The sequence below is a fragment of the Parasteatoda tepidariorum genome, chromosome 6 (assembly GCF_043381705.1).
Source record: "Parasteatoda tepidariorum isolate YZ-2023 chromosome 6, CAS_Ptep_4.0, whole genome shotgun sequence".
NCBI classification, from domain to species: domain Eukaryota; kingdom Metazoa; phylum Arthropoda; class Arachnida; order Araneae; family Theridiidae; genus Parasteatoda; species Parasteatoda tepidariorum.
Window position 1 is genome coordinate 82,835,480 of NC_092209.1, and position 18,185 is coordinate 82,853,664.

At 28.3% G+C, this 18,185-nt stretch overlaps 1 protein-coding gene across 3 annotated transcripts in view; it reads left to right on the forward strand.

The window, feature by feature from the left end:
* The window catches only part of LOC107450011 (uncharacterized), a 34,707-nt gene extending 23,166 nt beyond the window's left edge, over positions 1-11,541 (forward strand). For all 3 annotated transcript variants that reach the window (XM_043043549.2, XM_043043550.2, XM_016065713.3), the window contains 6 exons: positions 1,087-1,271; positions 2,680-2,791; positions 4,849-5,127; positions 5,969-6,112; positions 9,291-9,374; positions 11,026-11,541. In XM_043043549.2, the coding sequence (XP_042899483.1) occupies positions 1,087-1,271; positions 2,680-2,791; positions 4,849-5,127; positions 5,969-6,112; positions 9,291-9,371 (801 nt within the window). In that variant the 3' untranslated portion in view covers positions 9,372-9,374; positions 11,026-11,541. The remainder of the gene's footprint in view (positions 1-1,086; positions 1,272-2,679; positions 2,792-4,848; positions 5,128-5,968; positions 6,113-9,290; positions 9,375-11,025) is intronic.
* The last annotated feature ends 6,644 nt before the right edge of the window (positions 11,542-18,185 follow it).

Here is an 18,185-nt window from a genome sequence, read left to right on the forward strand (position 1 = left end):
GCTCTCCATCGTAGTTCTTCAGGCAAATGATGCCTAGAGGTCATTATTACGAATTGGCTATCTCAGATTTTCAATGTCGCAATCACAGTAAAATTTGTGTGCTTTCTCTCAAACTTGGACTTTTATGCTCCAGGCAGATGACGTAAGCCGAGTGCAGCGCCACTAATTTGCATATTGCAATTTTACTCAGCTACTCTTAGTGGACAACATATGCAAATTTTGCACGGTTTGGCTTACTTTTGAAAGAGTTATCGCTATTTTTGTGATTTTTCCTTAATTTATGATAACCAGTGTATTACTAACAGACTATTTTGTTTAAACAAATATGCTGCTGACAAACTTCACACACAAAAAAAATTGAAAGTATAAAATTACATCGATTCTGCTATGGGAACTACAGGACCCAGGATATTTAAATTTACGAGACTTTTTTTTAAAACTGTTTTCAAACTTTGCACTTAGCACACTTGACTTAATATTCTTCAATTGCAGCATTCTATTATTTTTTATTCATCCTTACGTATTCTGTTCTTATTGTTCATATTTTTTTAGTAGCAGAATTATTTTTTTATTGTCTATATTTTTAAGTTTAATTGAGCTTACTTAAAACTGCTGAAGCCTTTTTTCGGGATCGAGAATTTAACAATCCAGAGGACGAGTCTGAACTAATTATTTTTTTTACATTCTCACAAAAATTTTTTGTTTATTTGATGCACATAAACGGAATTGCTGAAACAGTATGCTAATATTTTAAAATCCTTCTGTAAATTATAAAAAAAAGTAGCTAAGGTTCAGTTAAAATGTAGATTGAGTAAAAGTGAAATATAAATGTAGCAATCAATTTACCTTTTAGTGTATTTGTAAAATCAAACTTTTTTCTCGTAAGTGTAGATATTCCGGTTTGTAAAATCTCAAAACAGATATTTTAAAAGGCAGCGGTTTCATGATAAACTATATTGTTTCTTGCAAAATGAATCCTAATAATAAAGCACCTTTTTCTTTTTGTTAAAAAAGGAAGACAAATGAAATAACATAACTAAAAGTTTTTACAGTTTTTTTAAGGTATTTAATTGTAATCATTTTTAGAAATCTGAATTTCACAAAGCTTGGGAAGCAGATTTTGAGAAAAAGAATGACTACCGCACACTCGTTGCATTAGATGATGTCGACCTGGTTTCGAATGTGGAGTCCTTTGAATGCCCAATCTGTATGATGAATGTGGCAAATGGTGAAGGTGTTATTCTTCAAGACTGTTTGCATAGCTTTTGCAAGTATGACAACTCTCATTTTTAACATTAATAGCAAACTAATGTGATTCATGTCAGTAGTTTTTAACTGGGGTGCAGAATCTATCCGATCGCATGTACAAAGTTCGGAGAAAATTCAGGCAGCTGTAAAAATTTTTTTGGTATAACTATAAATAAAAAATCATTGCTTTAAACAACTTGAGACTGGTTCTGAGTTTTCTTTTTTAACAAAAATAATTTAGACTGCTAGACTTACTGACTATGGATGGTTGACTGAATGCAAACTATAACAAGCTTCTTTAAACTGGAAGAAATTTAGAGAATATCCGGTGTATTCCTCCTTTTGACTGAATGTAAACTATAACAAGTTTCTTAAAACTGGAATAAATTTGGAGAACTTCCGGTGTATTCCTCCGTTTATATTTTGCTTACAAGGTGATGTGTGAACAAGCTTAATATTTTAGGAAGTTTTATTTTTGTGTTAAAATGTAGGGTTAATTTTGCAATTCATTTAAGTTTTCTGTAATTTAATAATTCTAACAGGTTCTGAGTCTAAAACAAATTTAAGAAAATTAATATCACAGCTTAAAATTTTTTTTAAGATTTGCCATGTTTTTAGTGTTATCTTTTATTTGACTATATTTGTGTAAAGAGCCATGATGGCTTAGGGTTCATTGTAAATATTGCACTCTTATGTGCAACTCTGCTGTATTTTGCAAGATATTCTCAATTTCAGGCTTCATTTGAAATGGAATCGAAAAATTTCTCGCTCATTTTATGGTAGTTAATATAATCAAGAAAAGAGTTCTTTGTCAGAAATGAATTGTTTTATCATGATCATGTAAAGTCATTGAAAATTATTTTGTGTTTTGTTAGTATATATAGTGCTTAAAAATATTTTTTGAGTGCTTAAGAAGTACTTAAAAGGTGCTTATTTTTTGTTAAAATGTTTGGCTGCGCACCCTGTCTAGAATATCCCATTTTCTTATGAATACAATTAAAAATTGATTTGAAGAACTTTTGATCCAACATCTTTTATTTTAATTAAAATTTGATTGTTCTAAATTTAAAAACCAGTTATATACATGGTTAAAAAATTTAACCTTTTTAGGAAATAATTCTTTCTATGAAAAGGAAAGTCAGTTAAAAACATTATTTACATTATCGATTTATGGTCATGAATTTAGAAATCCTGCGCTTATTTATTATAAGCATTAATAAAACTTGTTGGTTGGTTATTCGTCTGTATTTATTGGTTATCAGCTTTTTATTGGAAGATTTGTAAAAATTAATTTACAATAAGTAATAATAATTAAAAAGTCATTATTTGCTAATATTATTCTTTTAGATTTTGCAAATATGTGTTGCTAATTTTTATAAGAAAAATTAGAAATACAATTGTGAAACAAATTTGTTTTTCTATCTTTTATAGAGAATGCCTTGCTGGTTCAATACAGTATTCAGATACAGCTCAAATAAAATGTCCCTTTCGAAATGATGAGTACTCCTGTGAAAGTCATCTTCAGGAACGAGAAATTAAATGTGTCAGTAAAATGTTATTTATCACTCTCTTAAATTTATTATTTAATGAGCATTACTGTGGAATTTCATGAAATAGTTAGATTAACAGAGATGATGATGATTGTGCTCCGAGAAAATCCGTATTTCCTGATTTCTCGCAAACCGCGATCCAGAAATTTCTGGAAATCCAAGTTGAAAAAGTTTCAAGAAATCATCGCTCATATTTATGTCTAAAAAAAGTTGTATAAATTATTTACAAATATTAGAACTAGAATTTATAGTTGACATCTCTTTCATATGTAAATATTTTTTCTAGTAGAATAATGAATGTGATTAGAGATAAAAGTAAACTTATACATCATTATTCATTTAAATTATGCTGCTTATAATTTATTTAGAATTTCATGTTGTTAAAATATCAGTGATTTAAATTTATGAAGACATGAATTTTTTGAAATTCGTCATTATTGATTTTACTCAAGAAATTTTCAGGATTTTTGAATTGGGCTCACAATCACCCCTGGATTAATAAAAACCAATTTTCAAATTAAAAATATGTTTTTTTTTTAATGGCGGGCACTTGGGTCTATTTACCATTGGCCTCAGAAATGGCAGAATTGCTTTTCTCTTATCGTTACCCAGTGGGCAATTGTGGCTGGGCCACAGCGTCGCTGATGTCATACAACCACAAACTCGTTTACAGGGTAGGTTACATGCACACAATTACACTGAGCACAGAGAGAGAGAGAGAAAGTTACATTCATGCCAGGTGGGATTCAAACCCCCAACCACTGACTCCGTAGTCCACTACAGTAACCACAAAACCAGTGATCGGCAATTAAAAATATAATAAATAGGGTTATTATATGTAGGGTTATTATATTATAAATAAATGTCCGGAAATGGGATTGGACATAGATTATGCAAGAGGTGCAGAATATGTCCGATTGTGTGACCCTGGGGAAATTTTTGGTCTAATGAGGGAAAAAAATGCGTCAAAATTGTTGTTAAACTAATGTTAAATCTTGTTGTTCAGTTAAAAATACAAAATTTGGTTAATAAATTGCAAGCCAGATGGAAAAGTAAATCAACATTTAATTAATAAAATATTCCTTCTTAAAGTTTCTTTTTACATATTTTCTTATGACATATCAACTTACTGTCCAAAATACTAAGAATATTTACTGATGTATTTAATACAACACAAAAAAATTGTAAATTTAGTAGTTCCATTTCCTTAAACTTATAAGATCTTAAATTTAGTTTTAAAAGTTATTACTTTTTCAATTTGTCTTGATTTCTATTCAATTTGTCTTGATTTCTATTATTTTTAACACCTATGCTAGTTTATACAAGAATTGTGGAAAAGCAAATTACTCTTTTTCTTTGTTAAAGAAAAAATTATCAGAGAATTTGAACAATATACAAACTTTACTTTTGAAAAAAATCATTGTTTATATAAAAATTTATAGAGAAATATTAAACAGAAATATTAAACAGAAAAAAAAAACTGTGAAAAGCTCTGATAATATTATGCACCCTGCCTTTGTGCCATGTAGAGTAAAGAAACATGAATAAAGCCAAAATGAAAGTACGAAAATGGTACTATAGTTTTGGTTCTATAAACAAGAACCTTTTCCCAGTATCTAAACTCTAAATAACAGTAGATTCATTTATACATCGTGCATACATTTCTACATCTTGCACCTTGGTGTTTTCATCAAACACCCTCACATTTCTTTATCTTCCTTTTTTCACAGTGTGTACCAGAAAAGGTAATCCTAGTTTTTGCATTGCCTTATACTTAATAGATTTTTTTTTACATAAAAAAATTCTTAAGTTTACGTTTTAAAGTATGAACTTCTCTGTGACTCTACATTTAGTCTAAATTTAAACAGTCGAAATAGATGCTGTTCTAAAGCTTTTTCAAAATCTTTATACAGAAACGTTGAGACCTTGTGAAGTTTTCATTAGAGTTAAAGAGTTTGGAGTTAGCCAAACTTTTTATCAAACTTTTTTTTGTAGAGTTTTTGTTTAGTTTTTAATTATTTTACAAAGTTTTTATTGCACTAATTTTTAGTTGGTCACACCAGAAATATATGAGAAACACCTTCAGAGAAGTATGGCTCTGGCTGAAAGTCAAGCCCTTGATAGTTTTCACTGTAAAACGCCCGACTGCCCCGGTTGGTGCCTTTTTGAAGACAATGTCAACACATTTGTTTGTCCTGTTTGCAAAAAGACAAATTGTCTGACATGTGCTGCCATACATGAAGGTAGAAACTGTAAGCAATATCAGGACTTTGTTGCTTTTAGCTGTGATACTAATGAGGAAGCAAAGAAAACTAAAGAATATTTACAGGTATTTTTACATTCTCATTGAAAATTTATGATTTTTATTTTATTATTACTTTTATTTTATAGCAATAGTTGAACAGCCAACTCAATTTTTGGGTTTACGACTACAAACGTTCAACGCTGTAGCCTTGTAATTTTGAATCCAATCCTGAAGACAAGGGAACACCTATGGGGAGAGATTTGCTTTCATGGAGGACTTTTTGATGGAACTAATCCGCATTTGCATTACATGGAGAGGAAAACCTGCCACAGTTAGCCTGACAGCAAGGGGACTCTAACCCATGATCCGTCTACCACTGAGGATTTACCTTACACAGGATGGATAACCACAAAAACCTCCCACGGTTAGCCTAATGGCTGGGGGACTCTAACCCATGAATTTTTACCACTGAGGATTTGTGTTACATAGAGAAGAAAACCACGAAAACTTTATTTTTTCATTATATTTTAAAATTTGTCCAATTTTTTTAAAGTTTTTTAAAATTAAATCAAAAATTTCTTAGCTGATTTTTTTATTGTAATTTTGCAGTTATTTTTGCAACATTTTAATTCTGTATTCAAAATATTATGCAAAGTTTGTAACTCTGATATTAATGAGGTTTTTTAAGTTAACCTCATTGATAAATTATTAGACAATATTAAAAATGCGCTAACTTCTGAATCTAATTCCAAGCAGAGTGAAATATTTTTTTTGTATTTTTTAAATTTTAAAGCAGTTTTTTCAAAATTGATACATTTAGTTTTCAAATAGCTTTAAGCCAACTTTCTAAAAGGTTTTCTATTACCATGTGCTTAAATTCAAGTTTACTGAAATGATAATTGAATAATTTTTATATTTAAATTAGAATATGGTGCAAAGTGGAGAAGCGATGGAATGTCCTCAGTGCCAAGTTATTCTCATGAAGAAATGGGGCTGTGATTGGTTGAAATGCTCAATGTGTCACACGGAAGTTTGCTGGGTGACTAAAGGTCCTCGCTGGGGTCCAGGAGTCAGTATATTTTTTATTTATAATTCATCCTAAAAATTTTGATATTTATTAATTATGCAAAAGTTTATTTAAAACTTGCAACTAAACAGTCTTTTTTTTCATTACTTGTGTGCACAAGGAAAAAATGTAATAGCCGAAATAACCTTTTATCTAATGATTTGAGGACTTACTTCTTTCTTAACTGCCAACTCTACTGGATTTTCCAGTAGAATATTGGATTTTACCAAATTCTCCTGGTCTACTGTTTTAATAAAAATTCTCTTGGTTTTTGTACATTTTGAAAATTCCCTAAAATTGAGTAAGTTTTCCAAAAAAAAACTCCCTATTGAAATAGAATTTTTGCTCAGATTTTTGCTTGTTTGATTATGTATTACTAATACATAATGAAGCAAGCTTTATTTATAGAAATCAGTTTCACTTTTTTTTATTGTTCTAAAATGTTCAGTTTATTTTTTATTCAGAACTCACTTTTTTAACTAATTAAAAAATATTTCAACTATCTTTGATGAATGAAATGCCTATTACTATTCAAAGTTATGAGTAAACATAATGCATACCATTTAAGATATATTTATTTAATGTCAATGATAATCCGAAAAAATAACAGTTTTCCTGTTTTGTTGACTATAAAAATCTGTAAAAATTTACTATGTGTAAAATACTTCGTACACTATGCAAAATTGTCATTAAATTTTTATTATTTTGTAAAATCTACTGGTATTTTTCTTATCCATGTTTGCAGCTATGTATTTTGAATAATAAGTGCAGATTCTAAAAGTTTATTCGAAGTAAAATCTGATTTTCATGTTAATTTTACATTTTTGCATATTCTCACATCTTTGGAACCACTTGAGCAAATTAAAAAAAAAAAAATTTTTTTAATGAATAATTTTTTTTCAATTTAAATTAATTAGTTGAATAGTTCCTCTACCATAAATTAAGAAAAAATTTAGATTAAATTTTCATAAGTTTAATTTTTTTTAAAAAATAACTTTACTTTTTTTATTTGCCAGAAACTATTTTGTCGTTTTTTTTAAAAAATCAAGCAGTCCTTTTTTTTTAAAAAAAACCCCTCCTTTTCTTGGTACTTTGTGATCTAAAAATACTGCTAGATTTTACGTGAAACCCAACATTCTTTTTTATTTTGCATTGGAGTTCTCTTTTCAGTTCCTTTCATTATTCTTTATTCATATTTTTTAGAATATTATTTTTTTAGCATCTCATGAGTTCCGCATTACTTTATTGTTGTCTGTATACCGTTTTTACTTTCCACATATTTTATATTTGAAACTTCATTCTCAACTGTGAAGAATTTTCTCCATGAATTTACTGTTCTGCATTAAAATCTTCCTCCTCACTGGAGTTGCCAGTAGAGCACAAATTTCCTATAATTATTTATAAATTTATTTCTAAATTTTGTTTCCTGAAACCAGAGATGTACGTCCTATTTCTTCCGAAACACTGATAGAAACTGAAAAATAAGAAGCTTATGGAAACTAAAAATAACCAATACGATTGTTTTGAAATAAGTATACCATAAAAATAATTTAAATTTAAGCAAATTAAATTTAATATTCTGCCACAAAGTTGTTTTTTTAAGGTAGCAATTTTCATATTAAATCTTATCATTTTATTTAGGAGTTGGTATGAGTATTCTGCCATGAAATTAAAAAATCAATGTAAGCAACAAAAAATTCAAAATTAAGGTATTTAGCATTTTTGTATGGTGAACTAGTGATCGCAATTATTTTTTTCTAAAATGAATTTTGTTTTATTAGTTTCATATAAATTTATTTTTGTGTTATTAGTATTATCATTAGAAAGGAAATAGTTATCAAACCACTTTTACGAAGCACTTACATTTTTTTTCTGATTGTATGGCAGTATTCATATTTAACAGCATTTGATTTAAAACGTGTGTGATTTTTAGCAGTGTTTATGTTAAGCAAGTGAAGTGTGATTTTAAATTGTATTAATAAAATTTAAATTAATATTTTAAAAGTTATGTCATTATAAAATTATTTTTCACCGTACTCTTTTCCATAAAATACTAGTTATTTTAACTTGGGGAATTCATTTCTAATTTATACTTTTTAGTTTTCATTTGTTTATAATTAAGTCAGAAAATTTAATAGTTAATCAGTAAGAATATTTGATGTTATCTCTTTTTTTTGAAAAAAAAAAGTTTCTTTTAATTTTTCCACATGGATTGGAAGAATCTTATTTCTTCCTGGGGGGGGGGTTTCCTCCAATGTTTTCTTTTCCTCAGTTCTTTACCCCTATGGAAGAAACTTGTCATCTTTGCCCAACACTCTATATTTACCAATTTTATTTGTAGTGGTAAAAATGTAAATCATATAATATTTGATATTTCTTATAAGGTGGTTTTTATTTCTTCAATGTTTTTTTCCTCCTCAGTTCTTTACTCCTATGGAAGAAACTTGTCGCCTTTGCCCTAAATTCTATATTTGCCAATTGTATTTGATGTAGGAAATGTAAATCATGTTATATTTGATATTCAATAGTGTAAAGGTAGTTGCAAATGCATGCTAAACGGTGTAGTCATTGTGTAATATAAAATTTTCTATTTTTAATTATAATTTTTTACACTAACTGGTGGGTGGAAACTTTTAACTTAAATAGGAAGGCATCGGTGTAACGCACAATTAATCACACCAGCTAAAATGCAACAAATCACCTGAAGATTTATTTTTTCATCTCAATTTTTATTTTTAAAAAGTCATCAAACAGATTGTTGAGACAGACTCTTTTTTTAAAAAAACATCTTTAAACTTGTTTCTAATAAAAATTTAAGAGCTGATTTGAGAGAACATCTCCAAGATCTTAAGAGTTTTTTTTCTTTTATTTGGTTTGGGATTTATTCCATTTTTTTTCTTGTATCATTGTATAACATTCACATTAAATTTGCACAATATGAAGTTTTGGTGTATAATTTTTAAGGACCTTATATTTTTGAGTTTTGGTGCTTGTATGCTAGATTAAGCTGAATTTTTACAGTAATTATCATTGCCTTGAGATATCAGACAATGGTTTATGGGATATGAAAATAGTGCTGTAGATTTGTTATGTAAATTCTGCTACCTGCAAATCTTTTATTTATGAGTGGTATTTATTTTTAAATGAAAACTGTGTAAAGTATTTTTATTCTAATAAATAGGGAAAAGGAGATACCAGTGGAGGCTGCAAATGCATGGTAAATGGTGTCAGGTGTCATCCAAAATGCAGCTACTGTCATTAAAAGGTATGCATACATTTCATTTTATGGTAAGTAAGGTTCATTTTACGGTAAGGTTACATTCAGTAAAGTTCATTTTACGGTAAGGTTACGTTAAGTAAAGTCCATTTTACGTTTTTTTTCTTCGTTAATATTTTATTAAATGCTTAGAAATCTGTATTGTCAGTGTTGCCTTTCCACAGGGAAAACAGGTAAACCTGGTAAATACAGGGAATTTAAAAATAACCTAATATCATAGGGAGATTACAGGGAATTTTGAGTTTCTCTTTAGAAACTGGGAAACTACAGAGAATTTTGTTTCTTATTTTTGCCTTTTAAAAAATTGTGACCACTCAATGTGCAATCTATGGGATATTTAAGGAAGATGTTTCAGCTATATTAAACTAGTTCATGATAATTGGTTTAAAAAAAAGTATGAATAAAATCAGTCTTGAAATATTTTTAGAGCGGCGTCAATGCTTGTAGAAGTTGAAACACACGCTTAAAAAAATACTGATTATTATTGAATTGTTAATTTTTTCCTTGAGCTTCTTCTGACCTTGTCAGAACTGAAGATTCATTTTTCTCCTCAAGTAAAGTAAGAATACGAATGAAAAGTAAAAATTACTAATAAGAAGATAAGATTAATAATTTAAGACTAGTACAACTTCTCTGCTATCACGGTATAGAAATTCTTTAAGTACATAATAGGAATGTATTGTTTTGCAAAATTAATTTTTCATTAGATCAGCTCTGAAGGAGTTTCACAATTGTGTGCAGATTTTGATTGATTCCAGAGATGTGGCAAAAATAACAATAAAAAACTCTAACTTAAAGACCAAAACACTCATCATTACATATTGTACCTGTATCTTAAGGCAGGATTCTTTAAATCTCTAGAAACTGGTATAACTTGCACCAGTTTTCTTATTTTAGTAAAATGTGATCTGTTTTAATCAAAAAGCTGTTACGCTATTTTCCATTCCATAAAATTTAAAAATGTTCTAACTGATGGCTTGAAGTTTCAAATCTTTTTTATTTTTAAAGCAGCGTTTATTAAGAGAATGTACGTTTTCTTATGTTACATGTGCTTCTTAAACTGTGAATTTGAGCCACTATGGCTCAGGGAATAGAGCGTTCGCCTTCTAATGAAGTGAACTGGGTAAGAATCCCAGTGGATACGAATTCTGCATCTGGCTTGCACCAACCATAGTGCTGACATGAAATATTATCAGGGGTAGACGGATCATGGGAGGTTCTTGTGGTCTACCTTACCATGTAAAGCAAATGCGGGTTAGTTCCATCAAAAAAGTCCTCCACGAAGGCAAATTTCTCCCATCCAGGAGTTACCTTGTCTTCTGGATTGGGTTCAAAATGACAAGGCTACGTAGTTGAACGTTAGTAGTCGTAAACCCAAAAATTGGGTCGGCTGTTCAATGGCTGTTATGAAATATAAAATAAAAAACTGAGATTTTGACATGTGATATAAAGCTTATGGCTATTACCGCAATTGAGCCAAAATGAAAGGCTTTAACCTTTTAAAGGAGTGATCATGGTCATTTATTCTTTTGACTCTAACTTTTTTTGAACTTCTTTTCATTTTCTATTTTAAAGTATTCGATTTAAAATGATGTATTGAATTGCTTATAGTTAAGTAATGAACTGTTTTCTTTTTCAGGAATTAATGCTAGCAAGATTTTCAACTGCGTTTGTACATTCACTAAAGACATGCGTATTTTTTTGTATCTTTAAAAAATCACTTATTTTAATTCATTAACTGAATTTCTTTAGCCGTGTTCCTTGAATTTATGAGACAATATTTCTCTTTACAAATACACAGGATGCCTCATTAGCAATGAGAGACAAACTTTAAAGGATGCCATGCTCAGGGTATCCGCGCACCTGGAAAGTCATGAAAAATCATGGAAAGTCATGAATTTCGGTATTGAACAAAATTTGTCATTAAATGTCATGATTTTTATTATTTTTTAAAAATAATCATGGAAAGTCATGGATTTAGATCTCCGAAAAATATCATTTTTATAATGGAATCTCCCTCCCCCCAATTTCATCCTGTTCCAAATATCTGAATTTCTAACAAAATCACCACTCAGTCATATTTTATTTGAATATAAAATGATTTTATCATGTTCTTTAAAAATTATAGTGTTTTTTCAAAAAATGAAAGAAAAAATATCATTTCTAGAGCAAATTATCCTTTAAACTCTCTTCTGTGATTTAAGAATTTTTATTATTATTTTTTTTTTAATTTTATAAATTTGAAATTCTAGTTGAAGCAAACCAGTTATTGGCGAATTTTTTTCATTCTGAAATGAACAGAAAAATCGGGAGTATTTCTTTCCTTTCTGACGAACAAGAAAAGTATCTTTAGAATATAATTCTGCAGAAATTTTTTTTTTTTTGCTTTTGTATTTTTTTCAGCTATTTTATTGTTTCAACTCTTTCCTTACTCTGTTTTTTAAGTTTAAAATCTCTAAATATGAAGATAAAGAGTATAATAGTTTTGGTTATGCCTATTTCGAATAATGTTATTATAATGCTTTTTATAATTTATTGTTGAGTTTTTATTGGAGAAAATAGCAACTTCGTTAAGTCACAAAAAAATTCTTGGAATTAGTCATGGAAAATCATGAAAAGTCATAAATTTGAAAATCTAAAATGCAGCAGATGCCCTGCCTACTACGAAAAAAGTTTTCCTCGCAAATTCTCTTTCTCCTTCATTACTAATTTGAAATTTAAAGTACAGAAAAAGTGAGTTCAGACAAACCTAGAGTAAGCCATGAAGTTTCAAATACTGAAAAGAAAATATTAAAATATACAAATGAAAATAAAATATGAGATGATAACTTAGGATTACACAACAGAGAAGTTCTCTTCTAATAAATTGTTTGTATTTTAATATTTTTAAGTACTTTTTTCAGCAATTGAAACTTCATGACTTACTCTAGGTTTGCCTGAACTCACTTTTTCTTTCTTTTAAATTAGTAATGGAGGAGAAAGATAATTTCCTTCAAAGGTATGGCGTCCTCTTAAGGATCAATCGTATATTTATTACACCTTGAAAAGTTCCATTTTATCATTTTTATAAAACAGCACACGATGTTTTCTTCGGTTAAAAAAGCACCAATACCAAAAAATAGTACAGTAGGGAACCGATTATCCGGAACGAGCGGGACCATCGCTATTCCGGATAACTGATACTTCCGGTTTTCTGAATCGCTACAAAAAGCCGTTTTTTTTATTGTTAAACCCAACTAAAAAAAATAAATATTTGGAAATAATCTTAAAAAGAAGAAAAAATGATGAAGTAATACACTAATAATTATTTCCAAAATGATAGTAAGGTTAAAAATCTTTCAAAAAAGAAAGAAAAATCCTAAAATCTTAAGAGGAAAATTTTTTTCTTTTTTAAAATTGCGGGAAAATTTATCGAATTTCGTTCCGGTTTTTTGGTTTTCTGATTTCCGGATAACGGGTTCTGTACTATATTTTGTAAATTTAATTTCATGGACAATATAATTCAGTTAAAAAGTTGATACATTTTTAAAACTACTTCGCCTTTATTGGTCTCTTTTTCCTAACCTCTGGCTAATCCTTACTGTTACCCACATTTATGTAAATATGGACCTTCATTTTCTGAAGTTATCAGCAGATGGCCGAAGTGGGAATATAGCTTCCCATCCACATTTAATATATTAATAAAGTTGGTGGGTTTGCAAAGATCTTATGAAGGGTTAAATAATAACTTTTGTTTCAATCAAATTGTCTTGGACTCAATATCGGTTTATTACAATATTTTTAAGATCATAGTATAGAAAAACGTCACCCTTTAATAGAAACAGTCCATTATGGACCACACTTAAGCATTTGTGTTAATCTGCCATATGAGGGTTTTTTCATAGAAGTTTTTATGAAAGACACTGAATTCCTATTTATGTTTATGTACAATACAAATTTGTTTTAAAGGGTATATTTTAATTTCTCTTTCTTTAATGTCCTTTTTTTTTCGATTTGAACAATTTATTTAATTTTTTTTTATGTAAATCAAAAATTTTTCAAAGATGCTTCAAAAATCTTAGTTTTTAATCAGTAAACTTCTATAATCGTAATTGAAATTTAACTAAAAATATATCGTTAAAAAACATCTCAAACTATATTGCTACTTTAAAAATTGATTCATTAAAATGTAATAGAAATGTATCATTAACATATTAAAAATCAAAAAATAAATTTCACATGTTTTTTTTTTCTTATGAAATTTTGCTAATTGAATCTAACTCAGCAGCATGTTTTAAGACAATAAAAACCAATTAAAAATTTTTTAACTATTTTTTTTCAATTGCAGTTTAAAAATATTATTTATCTAAAAAATATTTGATTTAAATCAGTATTTTTTTGCTTTCTAAATTAGATGGTTAAATCATGATTCAAGGAACACTGTTTAAAGTATTAATTTATTCACATTGTATGTGTCTTGTTAAAGACAGTGTAGTTCATTTCTAATTGAATTTGTATTATTTTCTTCATTTAATCACTGCCACAATTCATTTACTAATTTGATATGTGGAATGTTTATCTTTTAATAGATTTAATGGATTGAATGAGAGTTTGATCATTGTGTTGAAAAATTTTATGAGTAATAAATTTAATTGTTGATTTTGTTTCTGTGCTTTTGTTCTTTATTTTGGACATTTTGATTTCCTAACACTTGCTATGGCGATAGACCATGACATTTTCAACATTCTTATCAAAATTATTAAAACGAAAATCATCACTTGACCTTTGTCCACACATTGATCAGAGACCTCTGCAATATCTAAATCTCATAAAAATTAACTAGCTGGCACTGAAAGTTTTGAAAAGGATTTTGGATCAATATCAGAATATCAATGGCCATTATTAAAGGAATATCAGTGACCATCATGGTACGTTACAACACTGCTTGTACAAAGAAGCTAATATTGTAAACCACATTAAAGTAAATGGCATCAAATTCATTGGACAATCTACAAATGGAGAATGGATTCAGAGACAGTCCCAAACTAAGGTGGGCATTATTGGGGATTTCAAAACACTAAAAGTAAACAATTGGAGGAACAGAATGGTAAAATATTCTAAAGTAGGTCGTGACCAACAAAAGGCTGAGTTAATAAAGAAGAATGGATGGTGTTTTCAATACAAATGTAAACATCTTGAGCTCTTGACGTGCTCTACATCCGGTTAAAAAGTATACAGCTGCTTACCACTGCTTATTCTGCGATACAGATAATTGTACAGATCAAACAGATACTTGTTTTTATTTAAAGAACCTAACTATACAATTTTTGAGCTCAAATCTGCAGAATTTCATAAGATATTATAATATTAAGTAATTCTGGTGAGTTTGAAGTGAAAATTTGTTTTAGTTATTAATAGATGTATTGTTTAAAAAAAAAAAAAGGTGACATGGTTGCTAGATTTAGGAAGAACTCGCTTATTTGGTAGTCCCGATTTGGTCTCTTTTTACTTGTTAATTAATGTTTGTTCTTGTTGCCGGCAGTGCGCCATCATACGTTGGTGCTGGAATATTGTTCGAGCAGTGAGATTAGTTAATTTTACAAATTATCATTTCAAAGTTGGTATATTGTTGACAAAGTAAGAAAAGTGTCATGTAAGAATTCTTTTTTTCAAATGACTATTTTTACGTCTGTCGGTGAAATGAACCAGACCCACATATATATACAGTGGAGCATCGTTTATACGACGCCGAATGGACCACCGAAAAACGTCGTATAAACGATAACGTCGTATAATCGATTTTTACTTCTAAAACTGAAACTAACTCTGTTTTCAGTTAATTTTAATGTTTAACGTGTTGATTTACATAAATTTCTAAATTAGACAAAGCAAAACAAACAAATAACCAAAGAAGAAAAATTGCAGTGAGCAATTTGAATGTATGTTACCTTTAATTATATTTTCTTGCTATTAGTCTCTACAATGCTTTGAATAGCGAGTTGAACTTACTGCTTTCTATGATGCAATTTTAGATTTCTAATCACGGCCAAATCTAATGGCTGAAGCGCACTTGTGCAATTTGCAGGAAAAAAGAGAGCTTTTACATTTTCCAAAATAATTAGTATCGATGGGTGCGCTGGACATTGGTCGATGAATAGCAAAATTTTTCGTTTTTGCCTCTTCATAACATTGTCTAGTTTTTTCAGTCATCTAGTAAAAATTACGGTCGTCATCCAAGCATTCTTGTTGGCACCCTTTTCTGTATCATTCATGTTGGCAAATTCCGCCCTTTTTTAAAATACACAAGAAAAAATAAAAAATTAAATAAACGTGAACAAAATCTAAAAACCGACGTATAACCGATTCTGTGCGTCGTATAAACGATATATTTTTACATTAAAATGAATAGGAATGATTTGGGACCACACTAAAACGTCGTATAAATGTAAACGTCGTATAAGTGATCATCGTATAAACGATGCTCCACTGTATATATATATATTCATTAAACAATGAAAGTTTTTATCGAAAATATGTCATGTATACACTTTCAGGCACTACAGGTGAAGGCATAACAGGTATATTTTAGAATAAACAATGATATAAAAATAGAAACTCAAAATAATAAATTAAGAAAAAGATAAATAATAGATTTTGCACAAAAACGGGAAAATAGGATTAGTAAAGTAGTCTCATTATAGATCTTATTTCTCATTAAGAATCAATATTAATAAATACAAAAAGCTTTATTTTAAGAAAAAAGTTTATTATAATGAAAATAAGATTATTCTTATTAAGAAGTTTGAAGTAATATTCTAATTTAAATTAATTTAAGAAAATTGTACCATGTTGTAGCACATTTTTCACATGGAACTATAAAAATAGATGTTTATCGTATTTACTTTGAACCTCATTGGCTACTTATTATACCATACTGTTTAGAACTGATTATTTTCCAGGGTTTTGGAAAGATTTTTCTATGCTTTGGCAGAAATTTATATCATTCCCTGACAATTCCCGGATTTTTTTGCTTTCCTAAAATCAAATTATCTGACGATTTTGAACCTTATTTTTTTCATTAGTTATAAAAGTATTTATTAAATGTGGGTGAATGATACTATTCTAAAAAAAAAGAGGTTTTTAAAAAATATAAAATATGTTTTAAAAGATATTTTAAGAAAATACTTTTATAAATAGGAATATGCTTTGTTTATTTTAAAAAAATTATAAAATGTCTTAAAGAAACCAACTATCTTAACAGAGAAGAAATTTTTTAATTTTATAATTAATTTAATCTTAAAATTTAAACTTAATATAAAGATTTGAAACCTTTACAGCAATTCATGAAATGCAGAGAAAGAAAAAAAAATTAAAGTATGAGATTAATAAAAAACAATTACAAAACAATTGTCCTTTTGTTATTTATTCAGTTAAGTGCAAAACAGATAATATATTGAGTATTAAAACAAACTATTTATACATGCATATTTTTAAAAATTCAAATTTTTAAAAAAAAAAATTATATTGAATGGTTTGTTTGCCTTACAATCAAAATCTTTCAACACTTATTAAGAAAACGTATTGCTTAAAGACCTAATTCTGAAAATGCATGAAAAACATTTTAAAAGTGGAAGCGAATTCGAGACAATTTTTAGTATGTTTACTAGCTTTAATTTTTTTTTTTTATTTAAGAAAGTCAGGTTCGAAAAATATCAATATTACAGTATAAATTCACTAATTAGAGGTGAAAAAATTTAAACACTATTTTTTTACTTATTTTTTGGTGGTCCAAATAATATTAAAAATAACTTCTTATATCTGATCAAAAGTGTTTGAAACAATAAGAGATACCAGCACCATTTTCTTCTAAACATTTATTGTTAAATCCATTTTATTCTTTTTATCAAATTTAATAAATTTTTTTCAATTAGTTGAATTGAGTTTTCAATGAGAAATGTAACAGTGTTTAAATGATTATAAACTCTAAGTGCGTTTTTTTTATTTTTTTAAGTGAGGTATTTATAAATTACTTGCCACGTTAAAGTAGTAATCTTTTTCTTCTTTTGAATGAATGAAGACTGTAATTTTATTTCATGCACTTAAAAATAACCTATAATTTTAAAACTCAGCCAGGTATTATATTATAACATACTATATTACAGTGCTAAAGGAAATAATTATAATCAAATTAGGGGGACCAAAAAGTGCATAATATGCAAGTTCAAATTTTTTAAGTGCATATAATGGTGTTAAAATAGAGAAATTATTGCTCATATACTGTATATATATAAGGCCCATATCGCTAATTATTATTAAGCTATAATTTTCAAACTCGGTTAGGTGTTGTATTATTACATACTATACTACCATTTTAAAGGAAGTAATTATTAAGGCCCGGATTTTGATGACATTTACAATTTTTGTCTTTTAGAGCATTTTTTTAGATTTATAGGGCATTTTTCTTTAAATTTTGGGGCGTATTTTGCATTTTAATGCATTTCTTAAAGTTTTTCCAATTTTCCATCAATATTCATTATTACACTGGCTCCAAACAATGAAGAAAATCTATAGAATATTAACAGGTGAAGCAAAATCTTTTCAAATTGACGAAAAATTGTCAGTAAGTGAGACCGTCTTTTTCAAGTACGCACTTAAAACATCAGTAGACGTTGAAAGAAGCTTCTGCAGGACTGAAAATTTACTTTCAGACAAGAGACGCTCGTTTACATTTCAAATTATCAAAAAACATTTAATAATCCAATGTAATTCTGATATTTAGTAATATTATGAGATGGAAGTTGTTATATCCATTAAAGTTTC